We start from the raw sequence: 27,081 nt of genomic DNA on the forward strand, positions 1-27,081 counted from the left end.
AATCACCTGGGAGCATGAGGCCACATTGGCCACGCCCACGACAGGACGCAGAGTTGCAATCGATCGCTCAGAGCGATCACGTGATGTTCCTTGCCGCGCGACTATCTATAGATATCACTCAGATCCCTCACAATCGACCACCACCACCTCCTCCTGCAATACTAAATATCACTCAGATCCCTCACAATCGACCACAACCACCTCCTACAATACTAAGTATCACTCAGATCCCTCACAATCGACCACCACCCCCTCCTACAATACTAAATATCACTCAGATCCCTCACAATCGACCACCACCCCCTCCTACAATACTAAATATCACCCAGATCCCTTGGAATCGACCACCACCCCCTCCTCCAATACTAAATATCACCCAGATCCCTTGGAATCGACCACCACCTCCTCCTACAATACTATATATCACTCAGATCCCTTGGAATCGACCACCACCTCCTCCTGCAATACTAAATATCATCCAGATCCCTTGGAATCGACCACCACCCCCTCCTACAATACTAAATATCACTCAGATCCCTTGGAATCGATCACCACCTCCTCCTACAATACTATATATCACTCAGATCCCTTGGAATCGACCACCACCTCCTCCTGCAATACTAAATATCACCCAGATCCCTTGGAATCGACCACCACCTCCTCCTGCAATACTAAATATCACCCAGATCCCTTGGAATCGACCACCACCCCCTCCTACAATACTATATATCACTCAGATCCCTCGGAATCGACCACCACCTCCTCCTACAATACTATATATCACTCAGATCCCTTGGAATCGACCACCACCTCCTCCTGCAATACTAAATATCACTCAGATCCCTTGGAATCGACCACCACCTCCTCCTACAATACTATATATCACTCAGATCCCTTGGAATCGACCACCACCTCCTCCTGCAATACTAAATATCACCCAGATCCCTTGGAATCGACCACCACCCCCTCCTACAATACTATATATCACTCAGATCCCTTGGAATCGACCACCACCCCCTCCTACAATACTATATATCACTCAGATCCCTTGGAATCGACCACCACCTCCTCCTACAATACTAAATATCACCCAGATCCCTTGGAATCGACCACCACCCCCTCCTACAATACTATATATCACTCAGATCCCTTGGAGTCGACCACCACCTCCTCCTGCAATCTATATATATAAAACACAGTTTGTGTGTGTGTGTGTGTGTGTGTGTGTGTGTGTGTGTGTGTGTGTGTGTGTGTGTGTGTGTGTGTGTGTGTAATGTTACCGATAGACTCCTAAACGGAGAGGCTTACGTGCTTGATATTTGGCATAGACATGGCCATTGAGCCTGGGACGAACATGGCCGAACTCAAAATATTTGACGATCCATATTTTTTATTCATATTTACCTCAGCGCATTTCAGTGCACGGTATCAACGGAATCAGAGCAGGTCGGCGCTGATTCGCTCAGAGCGATCACGTGATGACGCTATGATGCTATGAACGCTATGACGCTATGGAAAAAAAAATCGCTATGACGCTATGAAACGCTATGAACGCGATGACGCTATGAACGCTATGACGCCATGAAACGCTATGAAGCTATGAACGGTATGAACGATATGACGCTATGAAAAAAAAAATCGCTATGACGCTATGAAACGCTATGAACGCGATGACGCTATGAACGATATGACGCTATGACGCTATGACGCTATGAAGCTATGACCGCTATGAACGATATGACGCTATGAAAAAAAAAATCGCTATGACGCTATGAAACGCTATGAACGCGATGACGCTATGAACGCTATGAATGATATGACGCTATGATGCTATGACGCATTGAAGCTATGACCGCTATGAACGATATGACGCTATGAAAAAAAAAATCGCTATGACGCTATGAAACGCTATGAACGCTATGACGCTATGAACGATATCAACGCTATGACACTATGAACGCTATGACGCTATGACGCTATGAAAAAAAAAATCGCTATGACGCTATGAAACGCTATGAACGCTATGATGCTATGAACGCTATGACGCTATGACGCTATGAAAAAAAAAAATCGCTCGCTTTACCAAGGGGCTCGCTCTCCCCCCGTTCCCCTCCCCTCCCCTTCCCCCTCCCCTCCCCCGCCCGGCAATGCCGGGTACTTCTGCTAGTATATATATATATGTATATATATATATATATATATATATGATATATATATATATATATATAATATATAATATATAATCTATCTATAATTCCAGTAATCTCTGTACGTTTGTACGTCTGTACGTTTGTTTGTCTGTGACCGCTGTTTCTCGACAACCACGGGTCCGATATACTTGAAACTTGCCAGGTATATTGCTGGGGACCCGAGGATGTGCCTTTTCAAGGTTTCATATTAATCGGACAATTACTTACCGAGCTATGTCCAAAAAACGATTCAACCAATCAGAGAGCAGCGAACGATCGCGTGTGCCGAACGTGGAGGACACACTCTGCCTCGGATGGCACATTTGAGAGCGTATTCATTTATTTCACGTTTGCAAACTATGTTGGCGTTAAACTATGTTTTAAAACTAATAAAACCGAATTTGCGATTCATTCGCTTTCCTGCGCGTTTGTGCACGCGATGGCGATTTCTTTACCAAACTCCGGAAGCCGTTCGCTTTGGACCAAACCATTGCATGTAAATAGAGGGGGGGGATTGTCACCGTACTCGCAAGCCGTTCGCTTTGGACCAAACCATTTCATGTAAATAGAGGGGGGGGATATAATTTTAGATATAGATATAGTACGGGCAATGCCCTAGTCTATCTATAATTCCAGTAATCTCTGTACGTTTGTACGTCTGTACGTCTGTTTGTCTGTGACCGCTGTTTCTCGACAACCACGGGTCCGATATACTTTTAACTTGCCAGGTATATTGCTGGGGACCCGAGGATGTGCCTTTTCAAGGTTTCATATTAATCGGACAATTACTTACCGAGCTATGTCCAAAAAACGATTCAACCAATCAGAGAGCAGCGAACGATCGCGTGTGCCGAACGTGGAGGACACACTCTGCCTCGGATGGCACATTTGAGAGCGTATTCATTTATTTCACGTTTGCAAACTATGTTGGCGTTAAACTATGTTTTAAAACTAATAAAACCGAATTTGCGATTCATTCGCTTTCCTGCGCGTTTGTGCACGCGATGGCGATTTCTTTACCAAACTCCGGAAGCCGTTCGCTTTGGACCAAACCATTGCATGTAAATAGAGGGGGGGGATTGTCACCGTACTCGCAAGCCGTTCGCTTTGGACCAAACCATTTCATGTAAATAGAGGGGGGGGATATAATTTTAGATATAGATATAGTACGGGCAATGCCCTAGTCTATCTATAATTCCAGTAATCTCTGTACGTTTGTACGTCTGTACGTCTGTTTGTCTGTGACCGCTGTTTCTCGACAACCACGGGTCCGATATACTTTTAACTTGCCAGGTATATTGCTGGGGACCCGAGGATGTGCCTTTTCAAGGTTTCATATTAATCGGACAATTACTTACCGAGCTATGTCCAAAAAACGATTCAACCAATCAGAGAGCAGCGAACGATCGCGTGTGCCGAACGTGGAGGACACACTCTGCCTCGGATGGCACATTTGAGAGCGTATTCATTTATTTCACGTTTGCAAACTATGTTGGCGTTAAACTATGTTTTAAAACTAATAAAACCGAATTTGCGATTCATTCGCTTTCCTGCGCGTTTGTGCACGCGATGGCGATTTCTTTACCAAACTCCGGAAGCCGTTCGCTTTGGACCAAACCATTGCATGTAAATAGAGGGGGGGGATTGTCACCGTACTCGCAAGCCGTTCGCTTTGGACCAAACCATTTCATGTAAATAGAGGGGGGGGGGGATATAATTTTAGATATAGATATAGTACGGGCAATGCCCTAGTATATATAATACTAGCTGAAAGCACCCGGCGTTGCCCGGGTTTTTTTTTGAATGAATTTACTTCTATAATTCAGGTTTTACTCGCGGCTGTAGAAGATTGACTACTACAATTCAGCTCACCTTTTAATTGCTAAAATGGGACCAGCCCGACTGATGCGGCCCTCTACCGGCCTCGCCACCTAGCCTATAACCTTCCCGGGGCCCGTCCCGACATTTTTGGTTCTTTTTGAATGAATTTACTACGATAATTCAGCTTTTACTCGCGGCCGTAGAAGAATGACTACTATAATTCAGCTCAGCTTTTAATTGTGAAATGGGCCCAGCTCGGCCGACGCGGCCTCGACCGGCCTCGCCACCTAGCCTATAACCTTCCCGGGGCCCGTCCCGACATTTTTTGTATTAGAGGTTTCCTCCTATCTTTCACCGTTCATGAGATTAGGTTGCGCAGACAAACAAACAAAAACTTTCTTTTATAATATAGAGAGATTAACACCGAGAAAATAAATATATATGTAAAAAAATATATATATACATATATATATATAAAATAAAATTAAAAAATAATAATATATATATATTACATTAATATATAATATATGAATATAAATATATAATATATGTTAAAAAAAAATATATATATACATATATTTAAAAAAAATAAAATAAATAATGTCCATAACATTGCTCTGAGGTCACAGTGCAGTGCATTGACTCAAGGGAATGTAATTACATTGGGTACAACTTGGCAAGCAAAGTTTCCTTTTGTAAAGAAACAGAAGAGGTCTTTTTTATTTGTTAGATATTCTCATTGTCTTGGAAGACACATCGACAAAGAGCACTGCAGTCAAGAAGGTTATGAGGAAGGAAAGTGAAATCATTCCATAGCTTCCAGCAAACAACAAAACCACAAATTGTGATGACTGAGACTCTTAACTGCCTTCATTTTCCTCAACCAGTAGTTCAGTAAATGGGGAACAGGACAGCACAGTAGAATGAAGAACTAGTCTTACTGTTGAAGGCCGGTGTCATTCTGCGTCAGCGGATAGGTAGAGCAATCGATGAAATCAACAGAACGTTGATTGAGGTCTGCTAACCGTCATGTGAAGCAAGAAGAAGATAACATTTTGGGCATAAACTGTTTGTCGGATCAAATACTTTTGCTCCCATGAAGGGTTAATGCTAAAAACGTCAGATTATATTTACTTCCCAAGGTAGAACAGCACAATGATCCTTGCTTTCTAGCGACACATATACCTAACTGTGATGAGTACCGGTACGTTAAAAGTACATGTGGTGAGACGTTTGATGTTTATTCACAGCTGAATATTTAGTTTTCCATATTTGTTGTTTACTATACAGAGTGAAAGCAATGTTGGATGGTTCCTCCAGACTATCTTGCCAGGCCTTAAGGAACTGTGGAGCAAATTACTTTCTAATCCGATTTCCATCATTACACAAGTTAATTTCCGTCCATCTTGTTGTGAAAGGCAAAGCATACCTGGATTTCTAAAACCTGACAATTCAACATTTGATGGGTTGGAAGGATATAGCTTCTGGGTATTTGATTGCTGTTGAACTTTTCACTTTACGGAATTCAAGAAAAGCACGTGACATTTCCCAGCCAATCACAAATCTACGAAGGGAAGATGTGGTTGCTTCGACAGGAATTACTGCAAAATTCACGAAAGTTAAAATTCAAAGAATTCCTATCTCTTAATCGTGCAATAAAAAAAAATTTTTTGGCATATAACAATGTAAGGTGAAAATCTTGATCATGATAAGATAATATTCTCAGTTTTATTTACTTAAATTTAGCTTCCTATTAAAAATATGGTAATTATTTGAAGAATTGTAACAAGTCATTTATCTTTGTTCATAAACCTGCAAGACCCCCAAACAGCTGTATTCTCCTTTTTTAAACATGTGGTCCTAACCGAAAGGCCATTTCAGAATCCTGAGATAGGTTTTAAAATGCTATAAAAAGTGTTCAAGCATATCAGGGTTTCTTCGATTCCCTTGGAACATATATGTTGAAGGCCATCTATTACTCGTGCCTCATTCCTCTTGCTCAATGTTCCATCTGAATTGGAGAAACCGTCCTTCCTCTCCCTCCATACCTTCGCACCCTCGTAGACCACAATATGGGGGTCGCTATTGCAGTGGCCGAGGAAAGGTGTTCAGGTTGTGCAACACTTTGGCATGTCCGGCCAACAGCACAGAGTTCCGGGCTCTGCAGTGCGCAGAATTCAATGGGAAGCCATTCCGTGGCTGGTACTACAAGTGGAAGCCTTACACACGCGTCGAAGGCAAGATTGTTCTCACTCTTCTTGTCTTTGTCGCTACATTTCTGCATCATTTCCTGCTGTCAGGGCTGTGTTCAGTCGGCATGTTTCTTGTAGAGAGTTCACCAAGTGGTTTAAGCATTCGAGCAAGCACTCTATTCAAAACCGTTGATAAGGAACGGCTGGCTCGGCAAGCACTAGCTAGCTGCTTAGTAAATGAACATACCCCTGGTTTCTTGGAACTATTAACATTTGCTAATTTTGAAGTTCTGCAACAAATGGCACGATAATCCCAAGTCTTACATCTGCAGTGTGATTGTGGTATCTGCATGAGATAATATGGTGTGTTCTCAGAGCCCTGCGTGACAAGGACTTATGACAGGAAGGTTGGATGGCAGAATGTTTGGTTTGGAAATTGGCAGGAACAGATATGGCCGGATAAATGGCAGGATGCTTTTATAAATTTGGCAAAAACAAACAAACAAACAAGTACATGGTTTTTGCAGTTTCATCTTACCAAGGAAGCGATTTAACTCACATTGCCAACACTTTATCTTTGTCAGCAGATTTCCTCTTATCGACTTTGAGCAACAAATTTTTTTTATTTAAATTACACACTTTTATTTAACTTCATCTGAACTTTCTTTGTTTGTCCCGTTTCAAATATTTCAGCCGTTCGAATTCTAGGTTCCATATGTCCTCGAGAGCTGAAATTTGGCTCACGGTCCTCTTTTTGTGGCACATTTTCATCTATCAAAATGTAAAAAAAATTTTTTTAATTGGTTCAAAAAAATTTTTTTTTAAAGTGTGTAGCCCTAAAACATGTTTTTTCGTTTACTTGTTTTAATATTCTCTCCCACTTCGTCTTTCCCTCTGCTCCTCCCTCCCTCTTCCGCTCTCTCCCCCACCTCCTGTGCTTCCATTAACTTCTCTCCATCTCTCCTCCATTCCACTCTTCACAACTCTCCCTTCTCCGAGGCACTGTATAACAACCATCCATTCCACAAACATGGACATGATGCAGGTTAAGAGAATGCAAATTTATATCATGAGGTCTATAACGTCAATAAATGAGAACACCTGCACAGCACCTGCTTGCTTTGCTTCTCAAAGTGAATCCCAATAATACTCGCCGATGGCCTTCATTTTGACTGCAACAAATAAGAAATCCGTATCGCCGTATAGTGACAGATTACATCAGGCTGGAAGTGAGACCTTTAAGTCAAGTACTGTAATTATGTACCACACACTTGTGCAGTTTCCATTACTTTATGAATTTGTTGAAGGGAAGCGAGGGAGACAGCAATAGGCCTGGGTATGTGAATCAAAGGGCTTCCTTTCACCCGGAGTTGGAATCGAATCGAGTTTGAGGTGACCACGTGTATAAGAGCATAAGCGACATTGTGTCCTCTTGATGTTTACTGGTTTCTATGTCCGTAAGTGTTCTGCATAGACTGCCAAAGCGGACACTGCCAAGAAGTCACACCTCGTTGCGGACCTGCTTAAAAATGAATCCACACCGATCTGCGATGCACTTTCTGCACAGATTTTCAACAATTTATATATTTCATGATTTAACCCTTTTATCAATACAATTGCATGGTTTTGTCTCCATAGCCTCAGCAGGGTAGTGTACAAGTACGCGTACTCGCCACTGAGCTGTTTATATCCTGTCTGTTTATATCCCCCATATTCTTTCTTTTCTGCTCTTTTCTCCGGCCCATTCACCTGTGCTCTTTTGTGTCCAAGATCATTGGCATTTACATCGTCGATGTAATCACAGGACACAACAATGAACAAAATCCAAATTCCTACTCTAACCTACAGGAGCCACGGCATCAGCAGCACATCTGTGTCCCCAGCAAATGATGCTACCCACAGCCATGTGCCGAATGTGAAAGAAGAAGATCTCAAGTTATAATAGGTTGGGGACTCAATTAAATCCAATTTCAATTATCCTAATTAGCCGCATACTGTTATCAATTCCATTGCATTAATTTCTCCATTAAAATTAATTAGTGGGCACTCCCACCCTCCGTGTGGGAATACCCTTCCTCAGCCCACCAAGGTGCGCAATGTGCTGCGGCACACTTTTGCAATTTTTTTTTTTAATTTTGAATGAAAAAAGGATAGCACCACAATCAATATAATAATCACCAATATTGTAACCACCACTGTCGAAAATGGAAGAATTGAGAATAATACAATAAGTCATGAGATGAGGAAACACAAGGCGAGGAATGCGTACGATAAAGACGACGCACCACCTAGATGGACCATTGCTTGCTGACACAGATAGACGAAATAACAATAGACACGAAGAACGATGCTAGGAAAACGGTCGCTCCCAATTGGTCAGTGCCGCAACCAATCGACGAATGAATAAAGGTGACATATCGACATATTGACCCGAGATCGAGTCATACATATTGACCCGAGCTAGACTCACCAAAATTCTCATGTGGTCATGAAAGATAATGTGGAGCACCCTGATGCTCCTTATCATTGGTGTTCCATCATTCACAGACACGGAAAAGTGAGCCATTTTCACTGCTCTGAACAAGACTTCATTTCTAGCTTATAGTTTTCATATCAGGTTTCTTCTCCAGTGATGATGCGACAAAAACGCTCAAGGTGATTCGGTTTAATTAAAACGCTTACTGGGCCTCATGGTCTAAATACATGCCTGTGCCACTCCTCCCCTTGTGAGGCCTTGTATGCTTTGATTGCAGATGTCCTATGGTAGTTCCTCGTGAAATCCACCCTGCGGCTGAAACATTAGATTTGCTGATCCTTTGGTAAAATATCAATTTGGTTGCACTTTTGCATTTCCGACTTGTTTGCACTAACACTAACAGGTGACAACATTATATAAACTAGCAACGGTACTCGTCCTATGGGCAGGGCTTCAATTGGGAGGCCCAAATGAAAAGGCAAAATATCAGAAATTGGAGGCTTTTAAAAATTTTAAACGATTTATATAAACATCCGTTAAATCATATGACACGCAAATCATCTAAATCTAAACAGTATTTGTAGAATTTCAATAAAAGCCACATCACTGTTCATATCGGTAAATATTATTCCATCGTGTTTGGAAAAATTTGAAAATTGGAATAATTGGAAAAATTGGAAATTGGAAATATTGGAAAAAAATGGAAAAACAATATAGCCTATTTTACTCCAGGGGGTCCCAGGATTACCCACCCAAAATTTCGTTACGATCGGTTCAACCGTTTTTGCGGTACCTGGGAACAGATGGACAGACAGACAGACAGACGGACAGACATTTGGTGAATTATAGTAATACTAGTGAGATACCCGTGCTCCTCATGGGTGGGAGGCCAGAAGCAAACAGGCAATGCAGATACGGCGAATGCTAAAACATGAAACCAATGAATTCCACATTCCTGAAGCACCTTCAGTCGCACGTCAGACATGGACAGCAAGTTCGTGAAGGACTTCCATGAAAAACGTACCCGTTCGCAAACAAACGGGGACGTTCACGTATAGAAACATCGATCGTGGGTCCTTGGTGAATCTGCATATGGCGATCCGTGAAGTTCACGTTCAGAAAGTAGAAATCATCACGGCATGTTGTCATTCACTTGAACTCGATATCTCTTTTTTTATTCCAAACAACATAACTCCAATCACAAATTAATCACAAAATAAACTTTCAACAACATTGTTAATGTTTCCTTCATTGTAAAAACTACCAAGTCAACAGTTAAAAGGGTTTTGAGCCGATAGGTGTTACGGCCTCGGCAAGATCGATGGAGACAGCGATCTGTTGGCTTATACACCGCCCAAATAGCTATGTGGAATTCTCTTATGTAGAGATGAAACCCACATCGTTTGAACTTTGGCCGAGGTCATTATTTACTTTTAATGATGTTTATATACATGATTAATGATGAGCCTGGTGTTGGCTTAGTGGCTAGGGTGCCAGCTTAGGATCCTAGTATCCTGGGTTCCGAATCCCGGTCGATCGCTGAATTAACGCCAGGGGGGTTGAGTCAGCCTGTCATCCTTCCGAGGTCAGCTAATTGAGTACCAGTTCACTGGTAATTCCCTGTTTGTCGTAAAAGGCGACAAACAGGGTTGGCGGCAGGAAGGGCATCCGGCCGTAAAACATTGCTTCAAAAAGGGGACCAACAAAAACAACAACAACCACGGTGCCCGAAAAAGGCCAACCCCCGCTTTGCGGGGGAAAATGGCCTCTAAAGGTGTTTTTTTTAATTTTTTTAAAATGATGTTTATATACGAATCAAAAAGAAGATAATTGGTTTTGGGTCGTCCTTTCCGCATATCTCGTGGGATTGTGAGTTGGAGAGACGACCGTGATGGCGGGGAGGGGGTTGGCATTCTCTCAAGCATGGATTCAACCCATGTCCTTATAAAAGGTCTTTGTCCAAGGTCACCGAGTCCGATTGGTGCAGCTGATCGGTGCAGCGGTGCATCGATCGGTGCAGCCGTTTGTGCGGCACCCAGGAAAATAACGTTATGCGGGAGTCCAAACCTGAAAATGCTGGAGGTCAAAGCTGAAATTGGAAAAACAATATAGCCTATTTTACTCCAGGAGATCCCAGGATTACCCACCCAAAATATCGTTGCGATTGGTTCAGCCGTTTTTGCGGTACCTTCGAACGGACGGACAGACGGACGGACATTTGGTGAATTATAGTAATATTATCTCAATCGCATCACACTGTATGATGTGAAACTCGAGCTTGAAATCAATGAATGTGTCGACAATAGGTTTTTGAATTTTCAACATAACTGTAAGAATCTTTATAAAAAAATAATTCCAATCAGTGGCGTCAGATTTGCATAACCAACGATGATACGTTTGTTCGTGCACGTTCGTCCGTAGAATGCCCCGGCCACGAAGTCCCAGTGTAATTACATTGGCCATTGTCTTGGCCGCAACACCTGCACAGGAAAGAACGCCAATGGCTTTGGCCAGTATTCCACTGGTTCTCTCGGAGATGTAAGAAGACGAACTGAAAATCGTGAAAAAAATAACTGTAACAAAGCACTGATCTATGTTGTGAGAAAAAGAACGAAAAAAGAACCTCCACTCTGTTTCCAAGATCAACTACAGGTTCTCGTTGGCAAATTTACCAAGGTTACCGATGCTGATAATGTGGTTTCATTTTCCAAGTCTGGTCTTTCCAAGTTTTCATTTTTATATCTTGATCTTGGTCTGAAACTCTAAGCTTGACGTAAACACGACGAAGCGACATGGCACTAAGCTTGATAAAATTTTAAAATCAAAGCCAAAACTCTGAGTATACGTTACAAATATCTTTTATGTGTTTATTCAAAAACTATTAGCAACGCAAAAGCTGGAGTTTGATTATAAAGCTTAAGTCCAGGATAGAACGATTTATTGATGCACTTCATCCGTGTGCCTCAATTAAGCCTGTAGGGAATTTGATTGTGGGAATTGGCATTTTATTTCAGTTCTCACACTTTGCTTGCACCCCCCACCAACCCCCCTCCCATTGCATGCATTTGTGGTGCAGCTAAGCCACCCAACCTTACGTCATCGGCTCTTTCCTCTGGGTCCCTCCTGTCCGTGCCCTGACCATGTGAATATGCACGTTTAACTGGAATCGTGATGCCTCTGGAGAATGATTTTTAAAAAGATTATTTTTTTCCTTTATATCTTATTTCAGATGGGAAAGAGATGAGGCAGCAGAGAAAGAGACTGTGATTTGATGGAGAGCAGCACAGGATTGTGTGTTTTGGGAAGGATGGTGTATGACCAGGACACAATAATTATTCAAGACGTGAACTTAAACCATTGCCTTGATATAACAACCTCTGTGTTACCTTTAAACCACAGACAAGGACATTTGCCGGTTGTACTGCATGGCCGAAGATTTTAATTTCTTCTTCGCTATGTCTGGCAAGGCCAAGGATGGGACGCGTTGCTATGAAAACCGCCTGGACGTCTGCGTTGAAGGAGTTTGTCAGGTGGTGATTCATTGCATCTGCAACTTATCAGATTCCTCAATTAAACAGTTTCTGCCTGTTGTTATGATGCTTACAGAGGCCAATGCACGATATGTCCAGTAAGATTACCGAGTTAGTCCTTAAACTTCACACATGCACGTAGAAATGAAGGGATTGCGCAAGTTGACGCAATTCGGTCTTTGCGCAATGACTGATTTGTTTAAATGTTCCTTTACCATTACGTCATTGATAATAGCAACACAACTGAAGTTTAAAACTCTCCTGTGTCACAAGCAGCCCAAGCCATCGAACATGGGTTTCCATATCACCGGTTCAATGTTAACCGATCGCAACGTAACATGACAGTCTAAATGCTGACGTCATTGGTTCACTTAGTTTATCAATTATATCATTATTTATCAATTATATCAATTATATCAATTATATCAGTACTGTATATCAGTTCCACTGTATAATCTGGGCCCTGTTGGAGAATGCAAAATGCTATTGACTTCCTTTCACATCATAAGCTATTGACTTAGTCACATGCGGTTGTGCATGTTTGTGTGGGCCATCTGCTTATTTCCTATGAAAAAATGTTCGGATTTTGACTTCCTCTCTTGATCTTTTCATTTTGTATGCGGTACATGGCTTCGGGTAGCATCATTTGCTGTGGGCGTTGCTGAGCCGTAGATTTATAGCAGGAATTTTGGAATTTGGCCAGGGTGCTGGCAATAGCTCGCCTACTCCTCACGATGGACGTAATGAGATCTTTTACATCCACCAGATAATCTTGGCAGACGGGTCGCCCGATTTATTGTCCATCCAAGGGACGGCACGCACACACATTGATGCCTCGCCATACCTGTGAAACACCAGGATGACAGTTTATAGCTGCGTCGAGATCCAAACCCAGACGAGACAACTCGACGGAGAATGTGCCTTTCTCGATATTTTGTTACATTTTGTTACATGTTACATTTGTTACATTTTGTTACATTTGTTACATTTAATGTTACATTTGTTACAATAACACTGTGTTGAAGGAGCTGGGGCTCCCACGTCGATCGGAAGAATGGACGCGACAAAAAGCTAGAATTCATCCGAGTTGCTTTAATGAAATCAAACACTCAGGCACTCTGAAAAACCCGTTTATCGGTCAGCAATATATATCTATTCTCCCAGGGGGTTTGCCCAGGCCCGGCGCCAGGGGGCGTGGCCCAGCGTCCTGGCTGCGGCCTGGCAAGTTGAGGGCGAGCCTGGCATGCCCGGGCGTCCCGACCGAGGCCTGGCAAGTTGAGCGCGGGCCTGCCCGGGCGTCCTGGACGAGCCCGGCATGGTGATCGCTCCGCGTCCTTGATAGGTGCAAGGCGATTGTGAAAACCCAGCGGCAGCCGCTACACACGTCCCCCCAGAATCGACTTGCACCGGCAGGGTCAATTTGAGGGGGGTCCTGATGACCCGGCCGAAGCGACCCCTGGCGGGTCGTGGGAGGGGGTCCGGTGAGGTGGTGGGCGGTCGAGTGGGGGGCACCGTGGACGGGGGGCGGCCTCGCCGCGGCGGAAGGGCCACCCGTGGTGGGTGGTCGACGTCCACGTGCGCCGGCTTGAGGCGGTCCACTGCAATCCGGTCCGACCTGCCGCCGATGTCGATGACGAACGACTTGTCGTCCCGTCGCAGCACCCGGAAGGGCCCGTCGTACGGCGGCTGGAGTGGCCACCGATGTGCGTCGTGACGCACAAAAACATACTCCGCTGTGCGGAGTGCTGGGGGGACGTAGGACTGGGGGTCACCGTGGTGGGATGTTGGCACGGGGGCAAACCGTCGGGCGGCCTCCTGGAGGTCCGAGCGCTGGTGAGCTGCGGACCAGGGACTGGTAGCGTCGGGCACGAATTCGCCCGGGACGCGTAGCACCTGGCCATAGACTAGCTCGGCGGTGGATGCCTGGAGGTCCTCCTTGGGGGCCGTGCGAAGGCCCAAAAGGACCCACGGCAACCGGTCGGCCCAACCGCCGTCTTGAAGGCCGGCCATGAGCGCGGCCTTCATGGAGCGGTGGAATCGCTCGCACAACCCGTTTGCTTGGGGGTGGTAGGCCGTAGTACGGTGGAGCTTGACCCCCAGGTTGCGGGCGACCGCGCCCCACAGCTCGGAGGTGAACTGTGGTCCGTGGTCTGACGAGATGTCCGCCGGTGCGCCGAAGCGGGCGACCCAGGTGGCGATGAAAGCCTGCGCCACGTCGGCGGTGGTGGTGGAGACGAGGGGAACAGCCTCCGGCCACCTGGTGGTCCTGTCCACCATGGTGAGCAGGTGTGTGAACCCCCGTGACGGGGGGAGGGGGCCCACCAGATCCACGTTGACGTGGTCGAAACGTCGTTCGGGCACGGTGAAAGGTGCCAGCGGGGCCTGGGTGTGTCGGTGGACCTTGGCCCGTTGGCAGGCCGTGCAGGTGCTGGTCCAATCGCGGACGTCCCGACGAAGGCCGTGCCAGACGAAACGCGCCGACACCAGCTTCTGGGAAGCTTTCCGGCCCGGGTGGGAAAGGCCGTGGAGGGAGGCGAAGATGCGGCGTTGCCAGGTGACGGGCACGATGGGGCGAGGCTGGCCTTGGGAGACGTCGCAGAGCAGGACAGTGTCCGCGCAGGGGATGTCGGCCAGGCGGAGGCCCGTGTCCGCCGCCCGGAGGGCTTGCACCGTGGTGTCGGTGGTTTGGTCCGCCGCCATAAGCGCAAAATCCACGCCCAGGTGGACCGCGTTCGCGCTGGCCCGGGAAAGACAGTCGGCCACGGCATTGTTTTTGCCGGCGACGTGCCGGATGTCCGTGGTAAACTCCGACACGGCGGAGAGGTGGCGCTGTTGGCGGGCCGACCATGGCTCCGTGACCTTGGCCATGGCGTAAACCAACGGCTTGTGGTCGACGAACGCCGTGAAAGGTCGGCCCTCCAGGAGGTGGCGGAAATGGCGGACGGCCAGGTGTAGACCGAGGAGCTCCCGGTCAAACGTGCTGTATTTGAGCTCGTTCGGCCGGAGCTGCCGGCTGAAAAAAGCGAGTGGCTGCCAAACCCCGTTCACCCATTGCTCATGTACGGCGCCCACCGCGTAGTCGGAGGCATCCGTGGTGAGGGCGATGGGAGCATTGAGCACCGGGTGAGCGAGCAGTGTTGCGTCGGCGAGGGCCCGCTTTGAGCGTTGGAAGGCCGCATCCATTGCTGCGGACCAGGCGATGTCGTGCTTGGCCGGCCGTGATGCCGTGATGCCTCGCAGGGCGAACAGGGACTCCGCCTGTGCGAACCAAACCGCCGCGTGAGCCTCCCAGAAGGTAGGCAGTTTAAGGGCGACTGCCGTGTCCATGTCGATAGGTCACCAATGAAGGAGCTGGGGCTCCCACGTCGATCGGAAGAATGGACGCGACAAAAAGCTAGAATTCATCCGAGTTGCTTTAATGAAATCAAACACTCAGGCACTCTGAAAAACCCGTTTATCGGTCAGCAATATATATCTATTCTCCCAGGGGGTTTGCCCAGGCCCGGCGCCAGGGGGCGTGGCCCAGCGTCCTGGCTGCGGCCTGGCAAGTTGAGGGCGAGCCTGCCCGGGCATGCCCGGGCATGCCCGGGCGTCCCGACCGAGGCCTGGCAAGTTGAGCGCGGGCCTGCCCGGGCGTCCTGGACGAGCCCGGCATGGTGATCGCTCCGCGTCCTTGATAGGTGCAAGGCGATTGTGAAAACCCAGCGGCAGCCGCTACAGTGTTAACATTTTAATCAATTTTCTTTTCCCTAATTTATACTGGGCAATAGTTATGTTCAGATGGCTCAATCAGAATGGATGTCCTTTGAGAGAAAATCTTATTCATCTGGCTGTAAGGAGATCACAATATGCTCTACGGCAGCATGAATATGTGTGTCTGTACTTATACCTTACCTGCACTGGGATGGGTCTTAATCCTTTTGTTGAGGAAAAGTGAACTTCCATGCTTGCTTTGTTTGCTCTGTTATCTTTTAACAAATATAAATCATCTGTATATAAATAGAAATAAATAATAAATCGAATAATATAAATAATAATAATATAATATAAATTATATAATAATAATAATATTATAATATTATAATAATAATAATCTAATAATATAATATAAATAATATAAATCATCTGTATATAAATAGAAATAAATAATAAATCTAATAATAAAAATAATAATATAATATAAATTATATAATAATAATATTATAATATAATAATAATAATAATCTAATAATATAATAATATAATATAAATAATATAAATCATCTGTATATAAATACAAATAAATAATAAATCGAATAATATAAATAATAATAATATAATATAAATTATATAATAATAATATTATAATATAATAATAATAATAATATAATAATATAATAATATAATATAAATAATATAAAGCATCTTTATATAAATAGAAATAAATAATAAATCTAATCATGTAAATAATAATAATAATAATATAATATAAATTATATAATAATAATAATATTATAATGTTATAATAATAATAATCTAATAATATAATAATATAATATAAATCATCTTTATATAAATATATATAAATATATAAATATAAATCAAAGGCAACCTAAAATAACTTGCAAGAGTCGGTCTTACACCCATTAAACAATGAAATGTTTGAGCATGTGAGGTGAGCATTTTGCGCAATCCAAACATTTTTCATCACGTGATCTTCTTAGCAAATCAAGCACACTTGATAGCAAGACATTATTGAATAGCACTTAGTGCTGAATGTTGCTTTTTATCCCACGCAAGAGAAGCGAAAAGTGGGTTACGCAATTGGTTCATGTCCTTCAGTTACTCCATCTGTCCGTGTTATCACTTTATGATCGAAGAACGACCGATTGAAATTGAATGTTATATTTTGAACACAAATCGGAAAACAAACCTACCGTTTAACCGTACATTGTTTCAGAATTCGTCCCGATTGTGAATGTACAGAGAGGAGTGAGAATATTTTTTTTTACTCTGTCTGCCTGTCTGGCAGTCAAGACAAATTGAAAATAATTCTAAAGAGAAAAATTACTGTTTTCAAGGACGTTATAGAGGACACAAACAACAGGTACGAAGAACCAATGTAACGTGTTAGATTCGGTGGTGCAATAGACAGTGTTAACTCCGGTAAAATGGTGGTAAATTGTGGAATTAATCCGTTTATGCGGCTTTTACAATCTTTATTTTAGTTAAATTGAATTATATACTTGGACACTGTAGAACACAATTCACCTTCTTATCACTTCCGAAACCTCCAGTTTTTCCGTACTTGAATGTATTAAATAGGGTGGTGTACAAGACTGCTTTCATAGCACTAAACTTACAGAATTCGTTTTAAACAATCTTTAGCTTCATCATTTTATTTAAATTGAAATGCATACTTGAACATTGCATGGGTTATCGTGTTCTATGAACTATCTTGCTCATACATGCAAAGTGACTGATGAGATGTTGATAGAACATTGATTTTAGAATAAATAGTGCTCACCTTTTGAAGTTTAGTGTAGCAGCATAGCAAACCTGTTGTGCATTTTGTGATACAAGCACCAAATTTGGCACAAATGTACATTAATATGTTGCGAACATTTTCAGATATTGGGCCACTTGAAATTCCGTAATTTTTTTTTTCAAATTTTTTCAAATTTCGTAATTTCAAATTTTTCGGGTGACACCGTCACAATTTCGGTCTTCGAGGCCGGCCGATATAGTGGGGCGGCTTAGCCCAAATATTCAAAAGAATTGTGCATTTTGTGATACAAGCACCAAATTTGGCACAAATGTACATTAATATGTTGCGAACATTGTGTGGTCAGCAATGAAGACGAGAGTCTGAATTACATGTATGCAAAAGACCTTGTGAACCAGTGAAGCAAATACACGGGTAAGCATGAATTAAATCTAGGGCATGATATAATTTCCATGATGTTTACCTCTACACTCAATGGTGGAAGGAGGTAATGTTTTGATCCCAGCTTGTCTGTATGTCTGTTTGTCTGTTAGTCCACAAAATTCCAGACAAAGCTTGTAGTAGTGGTAGTTGTAGTGGTAGTGGTGATAACAGAAATTGTTATATAGAACTGAACTTATATTATTATTATATGCAGAAAATAACTTCATTTCTATATGCCCTGCAGTGGACAGGTTAATTGGTTTATGCACTGAAGGGGTCACCCTGGTGTGCACTGCTGTGTTCTGCCTCACTGAGTTGTTCAGGTATGATGTACTCAGCACAAGCTTCCGGTCGGCCCGGAGGTGGGGGTGCGGGGCCTGTCACGGAACGTCAAAACAAACGGCCTGCCGGGGTCGCCCAAAAGTCGGGCGTGAGGGGCGCGTCCACTAATGGAACGCCTCTCGCTTCCCAGATCGAGGGCCACGTGGTCAGGAGAACCTCGTCCCTTCCGGTCACACTTTGCCTATCGGCCGGCCTCGAAGACCGAAATTGTGACGGTGTCACCCGAAAAATTTGAAATTACGAAATTTGAAAAAATTTGAAAAAAAAAATTACAGAATTTCAAGTGGCCCAATATCTGAAAATGTTCGCAACATATTAATGTACATTTGTGCCAAATTTGGTGCTTGTTTCACAAAATGCACAATTCTTTTGAATATTTGGGCTAAGCCGCCCCACTAGTTTGAGTTTAGTCCCGATGTAAGTCACACTTGGTGCTTGTAAAACATTGCTGCACGGAAAGTTTTGCATCATTGCGGATCAAAGTGTTCAATGTTTGGAGCTCAGGATAAACCTTGTGCGTTCACAGCCGGTTGGGTGTGATCACGTACTGGGATCAAACGCGACCCATGATGCTTGTGGGGTTTGCAAAGGAGACAACTCGACATGCCAGTTCTTCCACGGGGAGTACACAGCACAGCACCGTGCCAATGGTATGGATTAACGCACCAACATATCATAGTCGTGCCGGAAGTAATCATCGGACAAAATGATGGTGGGGAGGAGGGAGACGTCCAATAGCTGTTTTGAATGATTGATTGTAGTTAGTAATAATTTTTATTGGAAAGAGAAAGCATCGTTACAATAACCACCTGAGCATTGCAGACTGACTCATTAGGGTAACCTTCCGTGGAGATCCTTCCTTCCATCCTATTCTCTTTTTATCCTCCTGCGTAAGCTTTTTGTGTATCTGTCCATATCTTTCAAACGAGTACACTGGTATGAAATAACTTTTGAGGTTATGGTGCAGCATAGCAAGGAAAACATCATTTTGTACTGAAGTTAGCCACTGCCAGTCATGGATCAACGTGTGCAGTCCCAGGACTATTGAGTGCGATGTACATCTGAGTTTTGATAGCCTCTCTCAATTGGTTAGACTGTTTGGATAGTGTGACATGAAACAGTTCATTCAGGTCCGTTACTATGAGGAGTCAGTGACAGGTAAGCTTGTTACCATCCCTGGAAAACACAGTACCAGGTACAGGGATCTTCATCAGATGGTACATTTTTCCAGTGCCATCTGTAACATCACGTGGTACAGCCACAGGAAGGTTTCCACAAGCGAAGTGTCCGATGACTTCATCACCGAATTGCGTGACAGAGGTTCTCCTGAAAAATCCTTCCACCACTTCTGTTGAGTCAAAACGAAAAAGGACACATTCTTCCATTGTGCAATATTAATACAGACTTGAGTTTGGAGCCAAACGTGGATTTATTGGGGAATACATGATGCCAAAATTGATCTCTGATGCCAAGGCGACGACTGAGTTCAAGAATGATGTACAAATGGGTGATATTATATTATATGTGCTCAACTACCAGCGGTGAAGGTAAAGCACGCCTCTTCAGATGTGCACACGACTTTTGGAAAGTGTGAGGACACTGTTTGCAAGTTATCTTTACACGTAACTACTCAAATCCATCCAGGTAGCTTATCCACACCAATAACATGCTCCTTGGTAAAACCGATGAAGACATTCACCGTGGATCCAAACACCTTGATACCTGGAAATTGTCTGTTGACTCTGCCCACACTGGGGATGACCTCTACAGCCTTAGGTAAATTTAAATATCATGAAAAAGGCCTGTTTCCAGATTTGGGATAGTGCACAAGGGTTACCTGTACACCTAGGTGTCTTATTATAGCATCACAACATCATGACGTATATCCATTTGAGTCAGATCCATATGCGGATGGCCAAAACAGGTCCCTGTAATCGATTAATCACAAATAATCACTGTTAATGCTATTGTTGTTGCTGTTGCCAGGATGGTGCTATAACAGGTAAAGTGATTCTTTCTCTCAGAAAACGATACATTATTCACCCCAGAATACCACAGAGTGGCAACCATACCAGCGGGAGCACGCAGCATCACCGTGGCCGAAAAGAACATTTCAGGGTGCTACCTGGCGACAAGGTCTTCAGATCATCGCTACCACCTCACAGGGGCACACCGTGTTAGCTGGCCCGGCCACTATCAATTTGCGGGGACCATGTTCGACTACAAACGTCCTTACAACAATCCTGAGAGCCTCACAGCGGTCGGACCTACCAAGGAGACTCTTATAATTGAGGCAAGTTATGTACTTACTCAAAAAGAAATAAAGAGCAAAGGAGATTGGTGGGAAGAGAGGTTTGAAGTCGAAAGGTCAGAGGTTCTGTTGACTCCCCCTCCAACACAAGTCTCTTGTGTTTAACATCACATATGTCTGGGTTATATTTTAAAGCTTTTTTTGGTAAAATAATGACACTCGGTCCCCCCCTTCCCCCTCGGTACCAAGGACACTCGGTACCAAGGAGCTGCACGTTTTGTATTCAGCTTTGCTGACTCATACCTTCTTTAAAGATGACTAGAAAATAACTTACATTGCACACAATGTGTGCTGTGAAGTATTTCCAGTTTTACACTTTGCTGAAGAATACCAAGCTGTGCTAAATTACATCAGAAAACCATTGGAGTCAGCTGGAGACAAACCACAAAGCTGCTCGTAAAATCTACAATATACACAGTCGTGGGCAAAAATATTGGCAACCTTGGACTTTTTCAAATAATTGACAATTTTCTCTAAAATTAAGTTTAAATTGACAAAAGTATTTGGTTTCCACAATTCTTTATTTCACTGTTAACATTACAGAACCTTTGTTTTCGATTCAGAACTTAACATATCATTTTAAATCAGAAAATAAAAAGAAATGGCATCGACAAAATTATTGACACCCCAGACTTAATATTTGGTAGCATATAGTCTTTGGACAAAATAACTGCAGTCAAGCGCTTCCTATAGCCATGAATGAGCTTCCTCCATCTCTCCACTGGCAGTTTGTCCCACTCTTCTTGTGTAAACTGCTCCAGTTCTCCCAAATTTGAATGGTGCCTTTTCCCAAATGCTGTTTTCAGATCTCCCCACAGGTGTTCAATGGGATTTAGAGATGGGCTTATTGCTGGCCACTTCAAAACAGTCCAGCTTTTTGCCTTGAACCATTCCTGGGTGCTTTTTGAAGTGTGTTTGGGTCATTGTCCTGCTGAACGACCCATGACCTTCGACGGAGACCCAGCTTTCTGGCACTGGTTTGAACATTGCGCTACAAAATGCCTTGGTAATCTCCTGATTTCATGATGCCATCCACACATTCAAGGTACCCAGTGCCAGAGTCAGCACAGGAACCCAAATACATCACCAAACCTCCTCCATGTTTGACTGTAGGGAAGGTGTTCTTTTCTTTGAAGGCTTCATTTTGTTTTCTGTAAACTTAGAGATGATGTGCTTTACAAAAAAAGCTCTAATTTGGTCTCATCTGTCCACAGGACATTCTCCCAGAAGGATTTTGGCTTGTTCAATTGTGTTTTTGCAAACTCCAGTCCAGCTTTCTTATGTCTCTCTCTCAGCCTTGGCAGTTGGCATCCTCCTGGGTCTCCTACCATATAACCCCCTTTAATTGAGTTGGTGACGGATGGTGCGAGTTGAAACTGTCATACATTGTGTCTGAAGCTTTTATCTGTTTTGATTCAAGCTTCAGAATCAAAACAGCTTGAATATGTTTGGCAGTTGATCGAGGTGCTTTCTCCACCATTCGAACAATCGTTCACTGCAATCTTCGATCAAGCTTTCTCTTGCGGCCACGTCCAGGGAGGTTGGCTACAGTGCCATGGGCCTTAAACTTCCTGATAACATTGTGTACAGTGGACACAGGGACATCAAGGTCTCTGAAGATGGACTTGTAACCTTGAGATTGTCCATGCTTGGCTTGTCCATACAATCTTGTGTCTGACCAGACCATTATTAAACAGCCCCAGACCATTATTCCTCCTCCACCAAACTTTACAGTTGGCACTATGCATTCGGGCAAGTGGCGTTCTCCTACCATTTGCGAAACCCAGATTCGTCCGTCGGACTGCCAGATGGTGAAGCGTGATTCATCACTCCAGCGAAAGCGTTTCCACTGCTCCAGAGTCCAATGGCGGCAAGCTTTACACTACTCCAGCAGATGCTTGGCATTGTGCATGCTGATCTTAGGCTTGTGTGCTGCTGGTCTGCCATGGAAACGCATTTCATGAAGCTCCCGACGAACAGTTGTTGTGCTGACGTTGCTTCCAGAGGCAGTTTGGAACTCGGTAGCGAGTGTTGCAAGCGAGGACAGATGGTTTTTTTTATGGCTACGCGCTTCATCATTTGGCGGTTCCCTTCTGTGAGCTTCACTTCGCGGCTGAGCTGTTGTTGCTCCTAGACTTCACAATAACAGCACTTACAGTTGACCGGGGCAGCTCTAGCAGGACGGAAATTTGACGAACTGACTTTTTGGAAAGGTGGCATCCTATGACCGTGTGATGTTGAAAGTCACTGAGCTCTTCAGTACAGCCCATTTTCCTGCCAATGTTTTTCTATGGAGATTGCATGGCTGTGTGCTTTATTATATATACTTGTCAGCAATGGGTGTGGCTGAAAGAGCCGAATCCACTAATTAGAAGGGGTGTCCGCATACTTTTGGCCATGTTGTGTATATATGTATATATATACTAGCAAGGTACCTGTGTTATGCACGGGTGGGAAGCCAAAAGCAAATAAACAATGAGGAAACAGTGAATGCTAAACCATGGAATCAAATTCCACATTCTTGTGCCACCTTTTAATAGTCAAACGTCAGACATGGACAGCCTGTTTGTGAATGACTTGCACAAAAAACGGTGAATGGGAAACGATAAACCAATTAATTCCACATTACTGTGCCACCTTCAGTCGAACATCAGGCATTGACAGCAGGTTCGTAAATGGCACGAACAAACTAGTACCGTCTGAATGTTTCTATACCTAGTCAATGGCGAATCTGCATATGGAGAATCCGAGAATGTCATGGATTGAAAGTAGAAATCCACACGTCATTTCCTCATTCATATTTCAACTCAATATCTCTATTTTCATTCCAAACAGCATCAGTCCAATTATACATTAATAATATAACAAAATACTGTGTTAAATCACGATTGTATTGAGATATTGTCAAACCAACCCATTGTCGTGATCTGTTCACTTCCGGATTAGGAGCAGCTCGGTGTCGAGTCAATTTCAAAATCACAATTTTGTTGAGGAATTTATGAAAACTTTCTACCTACCTTACAACATCCGCTGGGAGCACAAAACGTTGCACAGAAGGGTTGGCGGGGCCAGCTCCAAAACTGAGGGAGTAGTTTGTGGGACGGACGGACAGACACTCCTGTTTTATCATATTATATATATATATATACACACTCCTGCTGTTCAGAAGGGGTGTGTGTGTGTGTGTGTGTGTGTGTGTGTGTGTGTGTGTGTGTGTGTGTGTGTGTGTGTGTGTGTGTGTGTGTGTGCGCAGCATTGGTTCTTGCTGTACATGGTACTGGAGAAACCATCTCATCATCTATTGGTTGAGATGAAAAGTGAAAATGTTTCAAAATCTAAAAAGCTTGTGCCCGAGTTGTGCGATGATGCACCGTGACGCCGCAGCACGAATGTAGCACGAATTGTGCCTGGTGTGTGCAATTCTTAACACAGCTTTTGGTGTTTGGAGCCAACCCTGGAATTACTTGGGAATACACGATGCCAAAACCGAACTCCGACGCCAAGACGATGAGCAAGCTCAAGAAGGACACGTACAAATGGGTGGTGGTGCGTTCTGCATGCTCAAAGACCTGTGCTAAAGGTAAAGCCACCTCTTCGGATGTGCACACGAGCTTTTGAGTCATGAGGACACGTTTTTTGAAACGTACCTGCACACACACCTGTTTTAATGAATGAACACGGCTCTATTGCTCGCTTTAACTGCTTCCGACTTCTTTCTTTTAAATTCCACTTGATTTTCCTTTTTTGAGATGCCAAGCATTTGTGGATTTCTGCTTTTCCTCAAAATTGAGTGATATGAAGTGGAATAGTCAGGGTGTTTTTGTTTCCCCATTGATGCCATGACAATAGCAGCAATGACTGTTATTTAATAGGTTAATAATACGTCGTAAAAACAATGATTTTTGTTTTTTATGTCTTTCTTGTGTGCATGCAGAGAATTACGCCATTATTTCTCAGCCACATTCATCAATCCACATTGGACAGTTTAGTTTTCCAGTGTCCAGACATACCGGACTTCCTGTATCTCTTCTGGCTTGATTCAACTTTTCCAACTATGGCGTTACAAAAAACATATCCCACTTAGTTCCAGCCATAAAAAGGTGCTTTGTGTTGTTTCTCAGTGATCCCTTGGTGTTATTTGTGTATTTTTGTTGTACCAGGGGTCTGCTCAATGATGTTGTGGCTCCAGCGAGAGATGTAAAATCTTTGGGTTGTTTCCCAGAAAGATCATAGATGGAGTGTCCCAATACGTTGTCTTGGTGCCCAGTCTTGTTCCTCATCTTCTTTCAATGATCTGATCAATATAAGAAGAATGATCGTTTTAAGGCCATTTTCCCTGCTGGAGCAGGGGTTAGCCTTGCGGGCCCCATGACAATCACGGTTCCCTGTTTGAGGCAATGTTTTTATGGCCGGATGCCCTTCCTGACGCCAACCCTTGGTCACGCTCTTACCGCAGGGATACGGTGTACACACCGTGATCATTCATCCCAGCAAGCTGGTACTCAATTTGCCGACCTCGGAAGGATGGTCAGGCTGAGTCAACCCCCCGGCGTAAATTCAGCGATCGACCGGGATTCGAACCCAGGATCACTAGGATCCCAAGCCGGCATGCTAACCGCTAAGCCAACACCAGGGCTGATCAATGATCTGATGATCTGATCACAATGATCTGATCAATGATCTATCTGATTCCTTGGAAAATCATCTCTTTGATGATGATTTCACCCTTTGGCGTATAATTTGTCATCCTTCAGAAAGGCAGGCAGCAGTCTCTTACTGTCCTGCAGACCTTGATATAATCCGTTGGTCCAACACTTGTAATGTCTCAACCCCGACAGATCCCACACACTCACCCTGTCTCTCCAAAAGGACCATTTGACAAACCTTTCTATCTACTTCCTAAACAAACCACTTGAAGAGGTTAAGTCATTCAAAAATTTGGGCCTCACCATCAGCCATGATCTTTATTCGGCAGACTATATTTCCAAGATGGCCTCCAAAGCCAGCCACCGACTGAGCATGCTTCATCGAGCAGGGTCTTTCCTTGGCCAATCTGAACTTTTGACACCCTGCAAGGCCTTCATTCGTAGCTTCATGGAGGACTGTTATTCCCTTTGGGCTGCCACAGCTTGCCCTTCTTGTTACCATGGAAAGCAATGCCCTCACAATTTTAAGTTCTGCACAATAAAACCTGTATATCAAAAGAGTTTAAGAACAAATGCGCTATTGGGGAGGGGTAAGGTGACTTCCAGGCCACCCTGTAGGTGATTTTGCCCTCCACCCCTCATCTCTCACCTCTTTTTGTTTGTTTGTTGTAGGTTGGTTTGTTCCTTTTCTGTTTCGTCCCCGCTTCCCCCCTTCCTCTTCTTGCTGTGTTTCATTCAGCTTTTGTGCAGCTTGTTTCCCCCATGTGTCGTTCTCACCCTCCCCTTGATGTTGCTATCAATCTCACCTCCACTCTGCTGATGGTGTTTCCTCCTTTCCATTTTTTTCCATTCCATTCTGCTTCAGCTCTTTCCCGAGCCCCTACCATGTGTACGCAAAAATCCCATTATAGTCGTACATGTTTGTAAAAGATTTTCTTGACACTTTGTGTTTAGAAAGCATACGTAGGAGAAACGTAAGGCACATGATGTGACCATTGGACCAATCAGAGCTGTGTTTCCTCTATTTTGCCCTTGTAACTTAGATTTAACCTACAAACATTCATGACCCTTTTCACCTTTACACAGGGTTTATAGACAAGGTGGTTCCAAGGCAAATTCAGACTTTCTGAAGGTACTGTTGCATCCACATAATTGCAAGTGAACAAAAAGCCGACCGAATGCCCCTCAAAACTGTGTGTTATAGGTGCAGACAAAGGAAGATCGAAGTTCGTATACTGTTGCACAGACAACATACAACATTGTGGCCACAAACTTAATTGAATGTAATGTATTTTCCATGCATATCTGTCATTTTCTCAAACAACTGCTCCTTCAACTAGAATGTCATTCGGTAGGGAGCACACCTCCGCCAGGCTGAACAGTTTACATTTTGTATCCCACTGATAGGCCGGAACTGCATCCGGACCTGAACCAAAATCTAGTCACCTTGCTCTTGTCACCAACGCAACTCATCCACCGGTTTTGTCATAATCCATCTCCATACAACTTTTTGAAATATCATGCTGTATGTCGTTTTGGCCTCATATTTCAATGTAATGGTGAAGAATCACTTTAAAAATTTTTTTGTGTGTTTGGATCCGGATCCAGATCTTCACCAAAATCAAATCGATTTGTCCTTGGGACACACCCAACCTGTCCAACAGGT

The 27,081-nt window shown here is 43.8% G+C and overlaps 1 protein-coding gene across 1 annotated transcript in view; it reads left to right on the forward strand.

The window, feature by feature from the left end:
• LOC137421723 (A disintegrin and metalloproteinase with thrombospondin motifs 18) overlaps window positions 1-27,081 on the forward strand; it is a 165,391-nt gene that overhangs the window by 78,049 nt on the left and 60,261 nt on the right. The window contains exons 13-17 of the mRNA XM_068108046.2: window positions 6,075-6,247; window positions 12,078-12,208; window positions 18,985-19,108; window positions 20,507-20,751; window positions 24,202-24,349. Of these exons, the coding sequence (XP_067964147.2) occupies window positions 6,075-6,247; window positions 12,078-12,208; window positions 18,985-19,108; window positions 20,507-20,751; window positions 24,202-24,349 (821 nt within the window). The remainder of the gene's footprint in view (window positions 1-6,074; window positions 6,248-12,077; window positions 12,209-18,984; window positions 19,109-20,506; window positions 20,752-24,201; window positions 24,350-27,081) is intronic.

The sequence above is a fragment of the Myxine glutinosa genome, chromosome 2, assembly GCF_964187855.1.
Source record: "Myxine glutinosa chromosome 2, kmMyxGlut1.1, whole genome shotgun sequence".
Classification (NCBI taxonomy): domain Eukaryota; kingdom Metazoa; phylum Chordata; class Myxini; order Myxiniformes; family Myxinidae; genus Myxine; species Myxine glutinosa.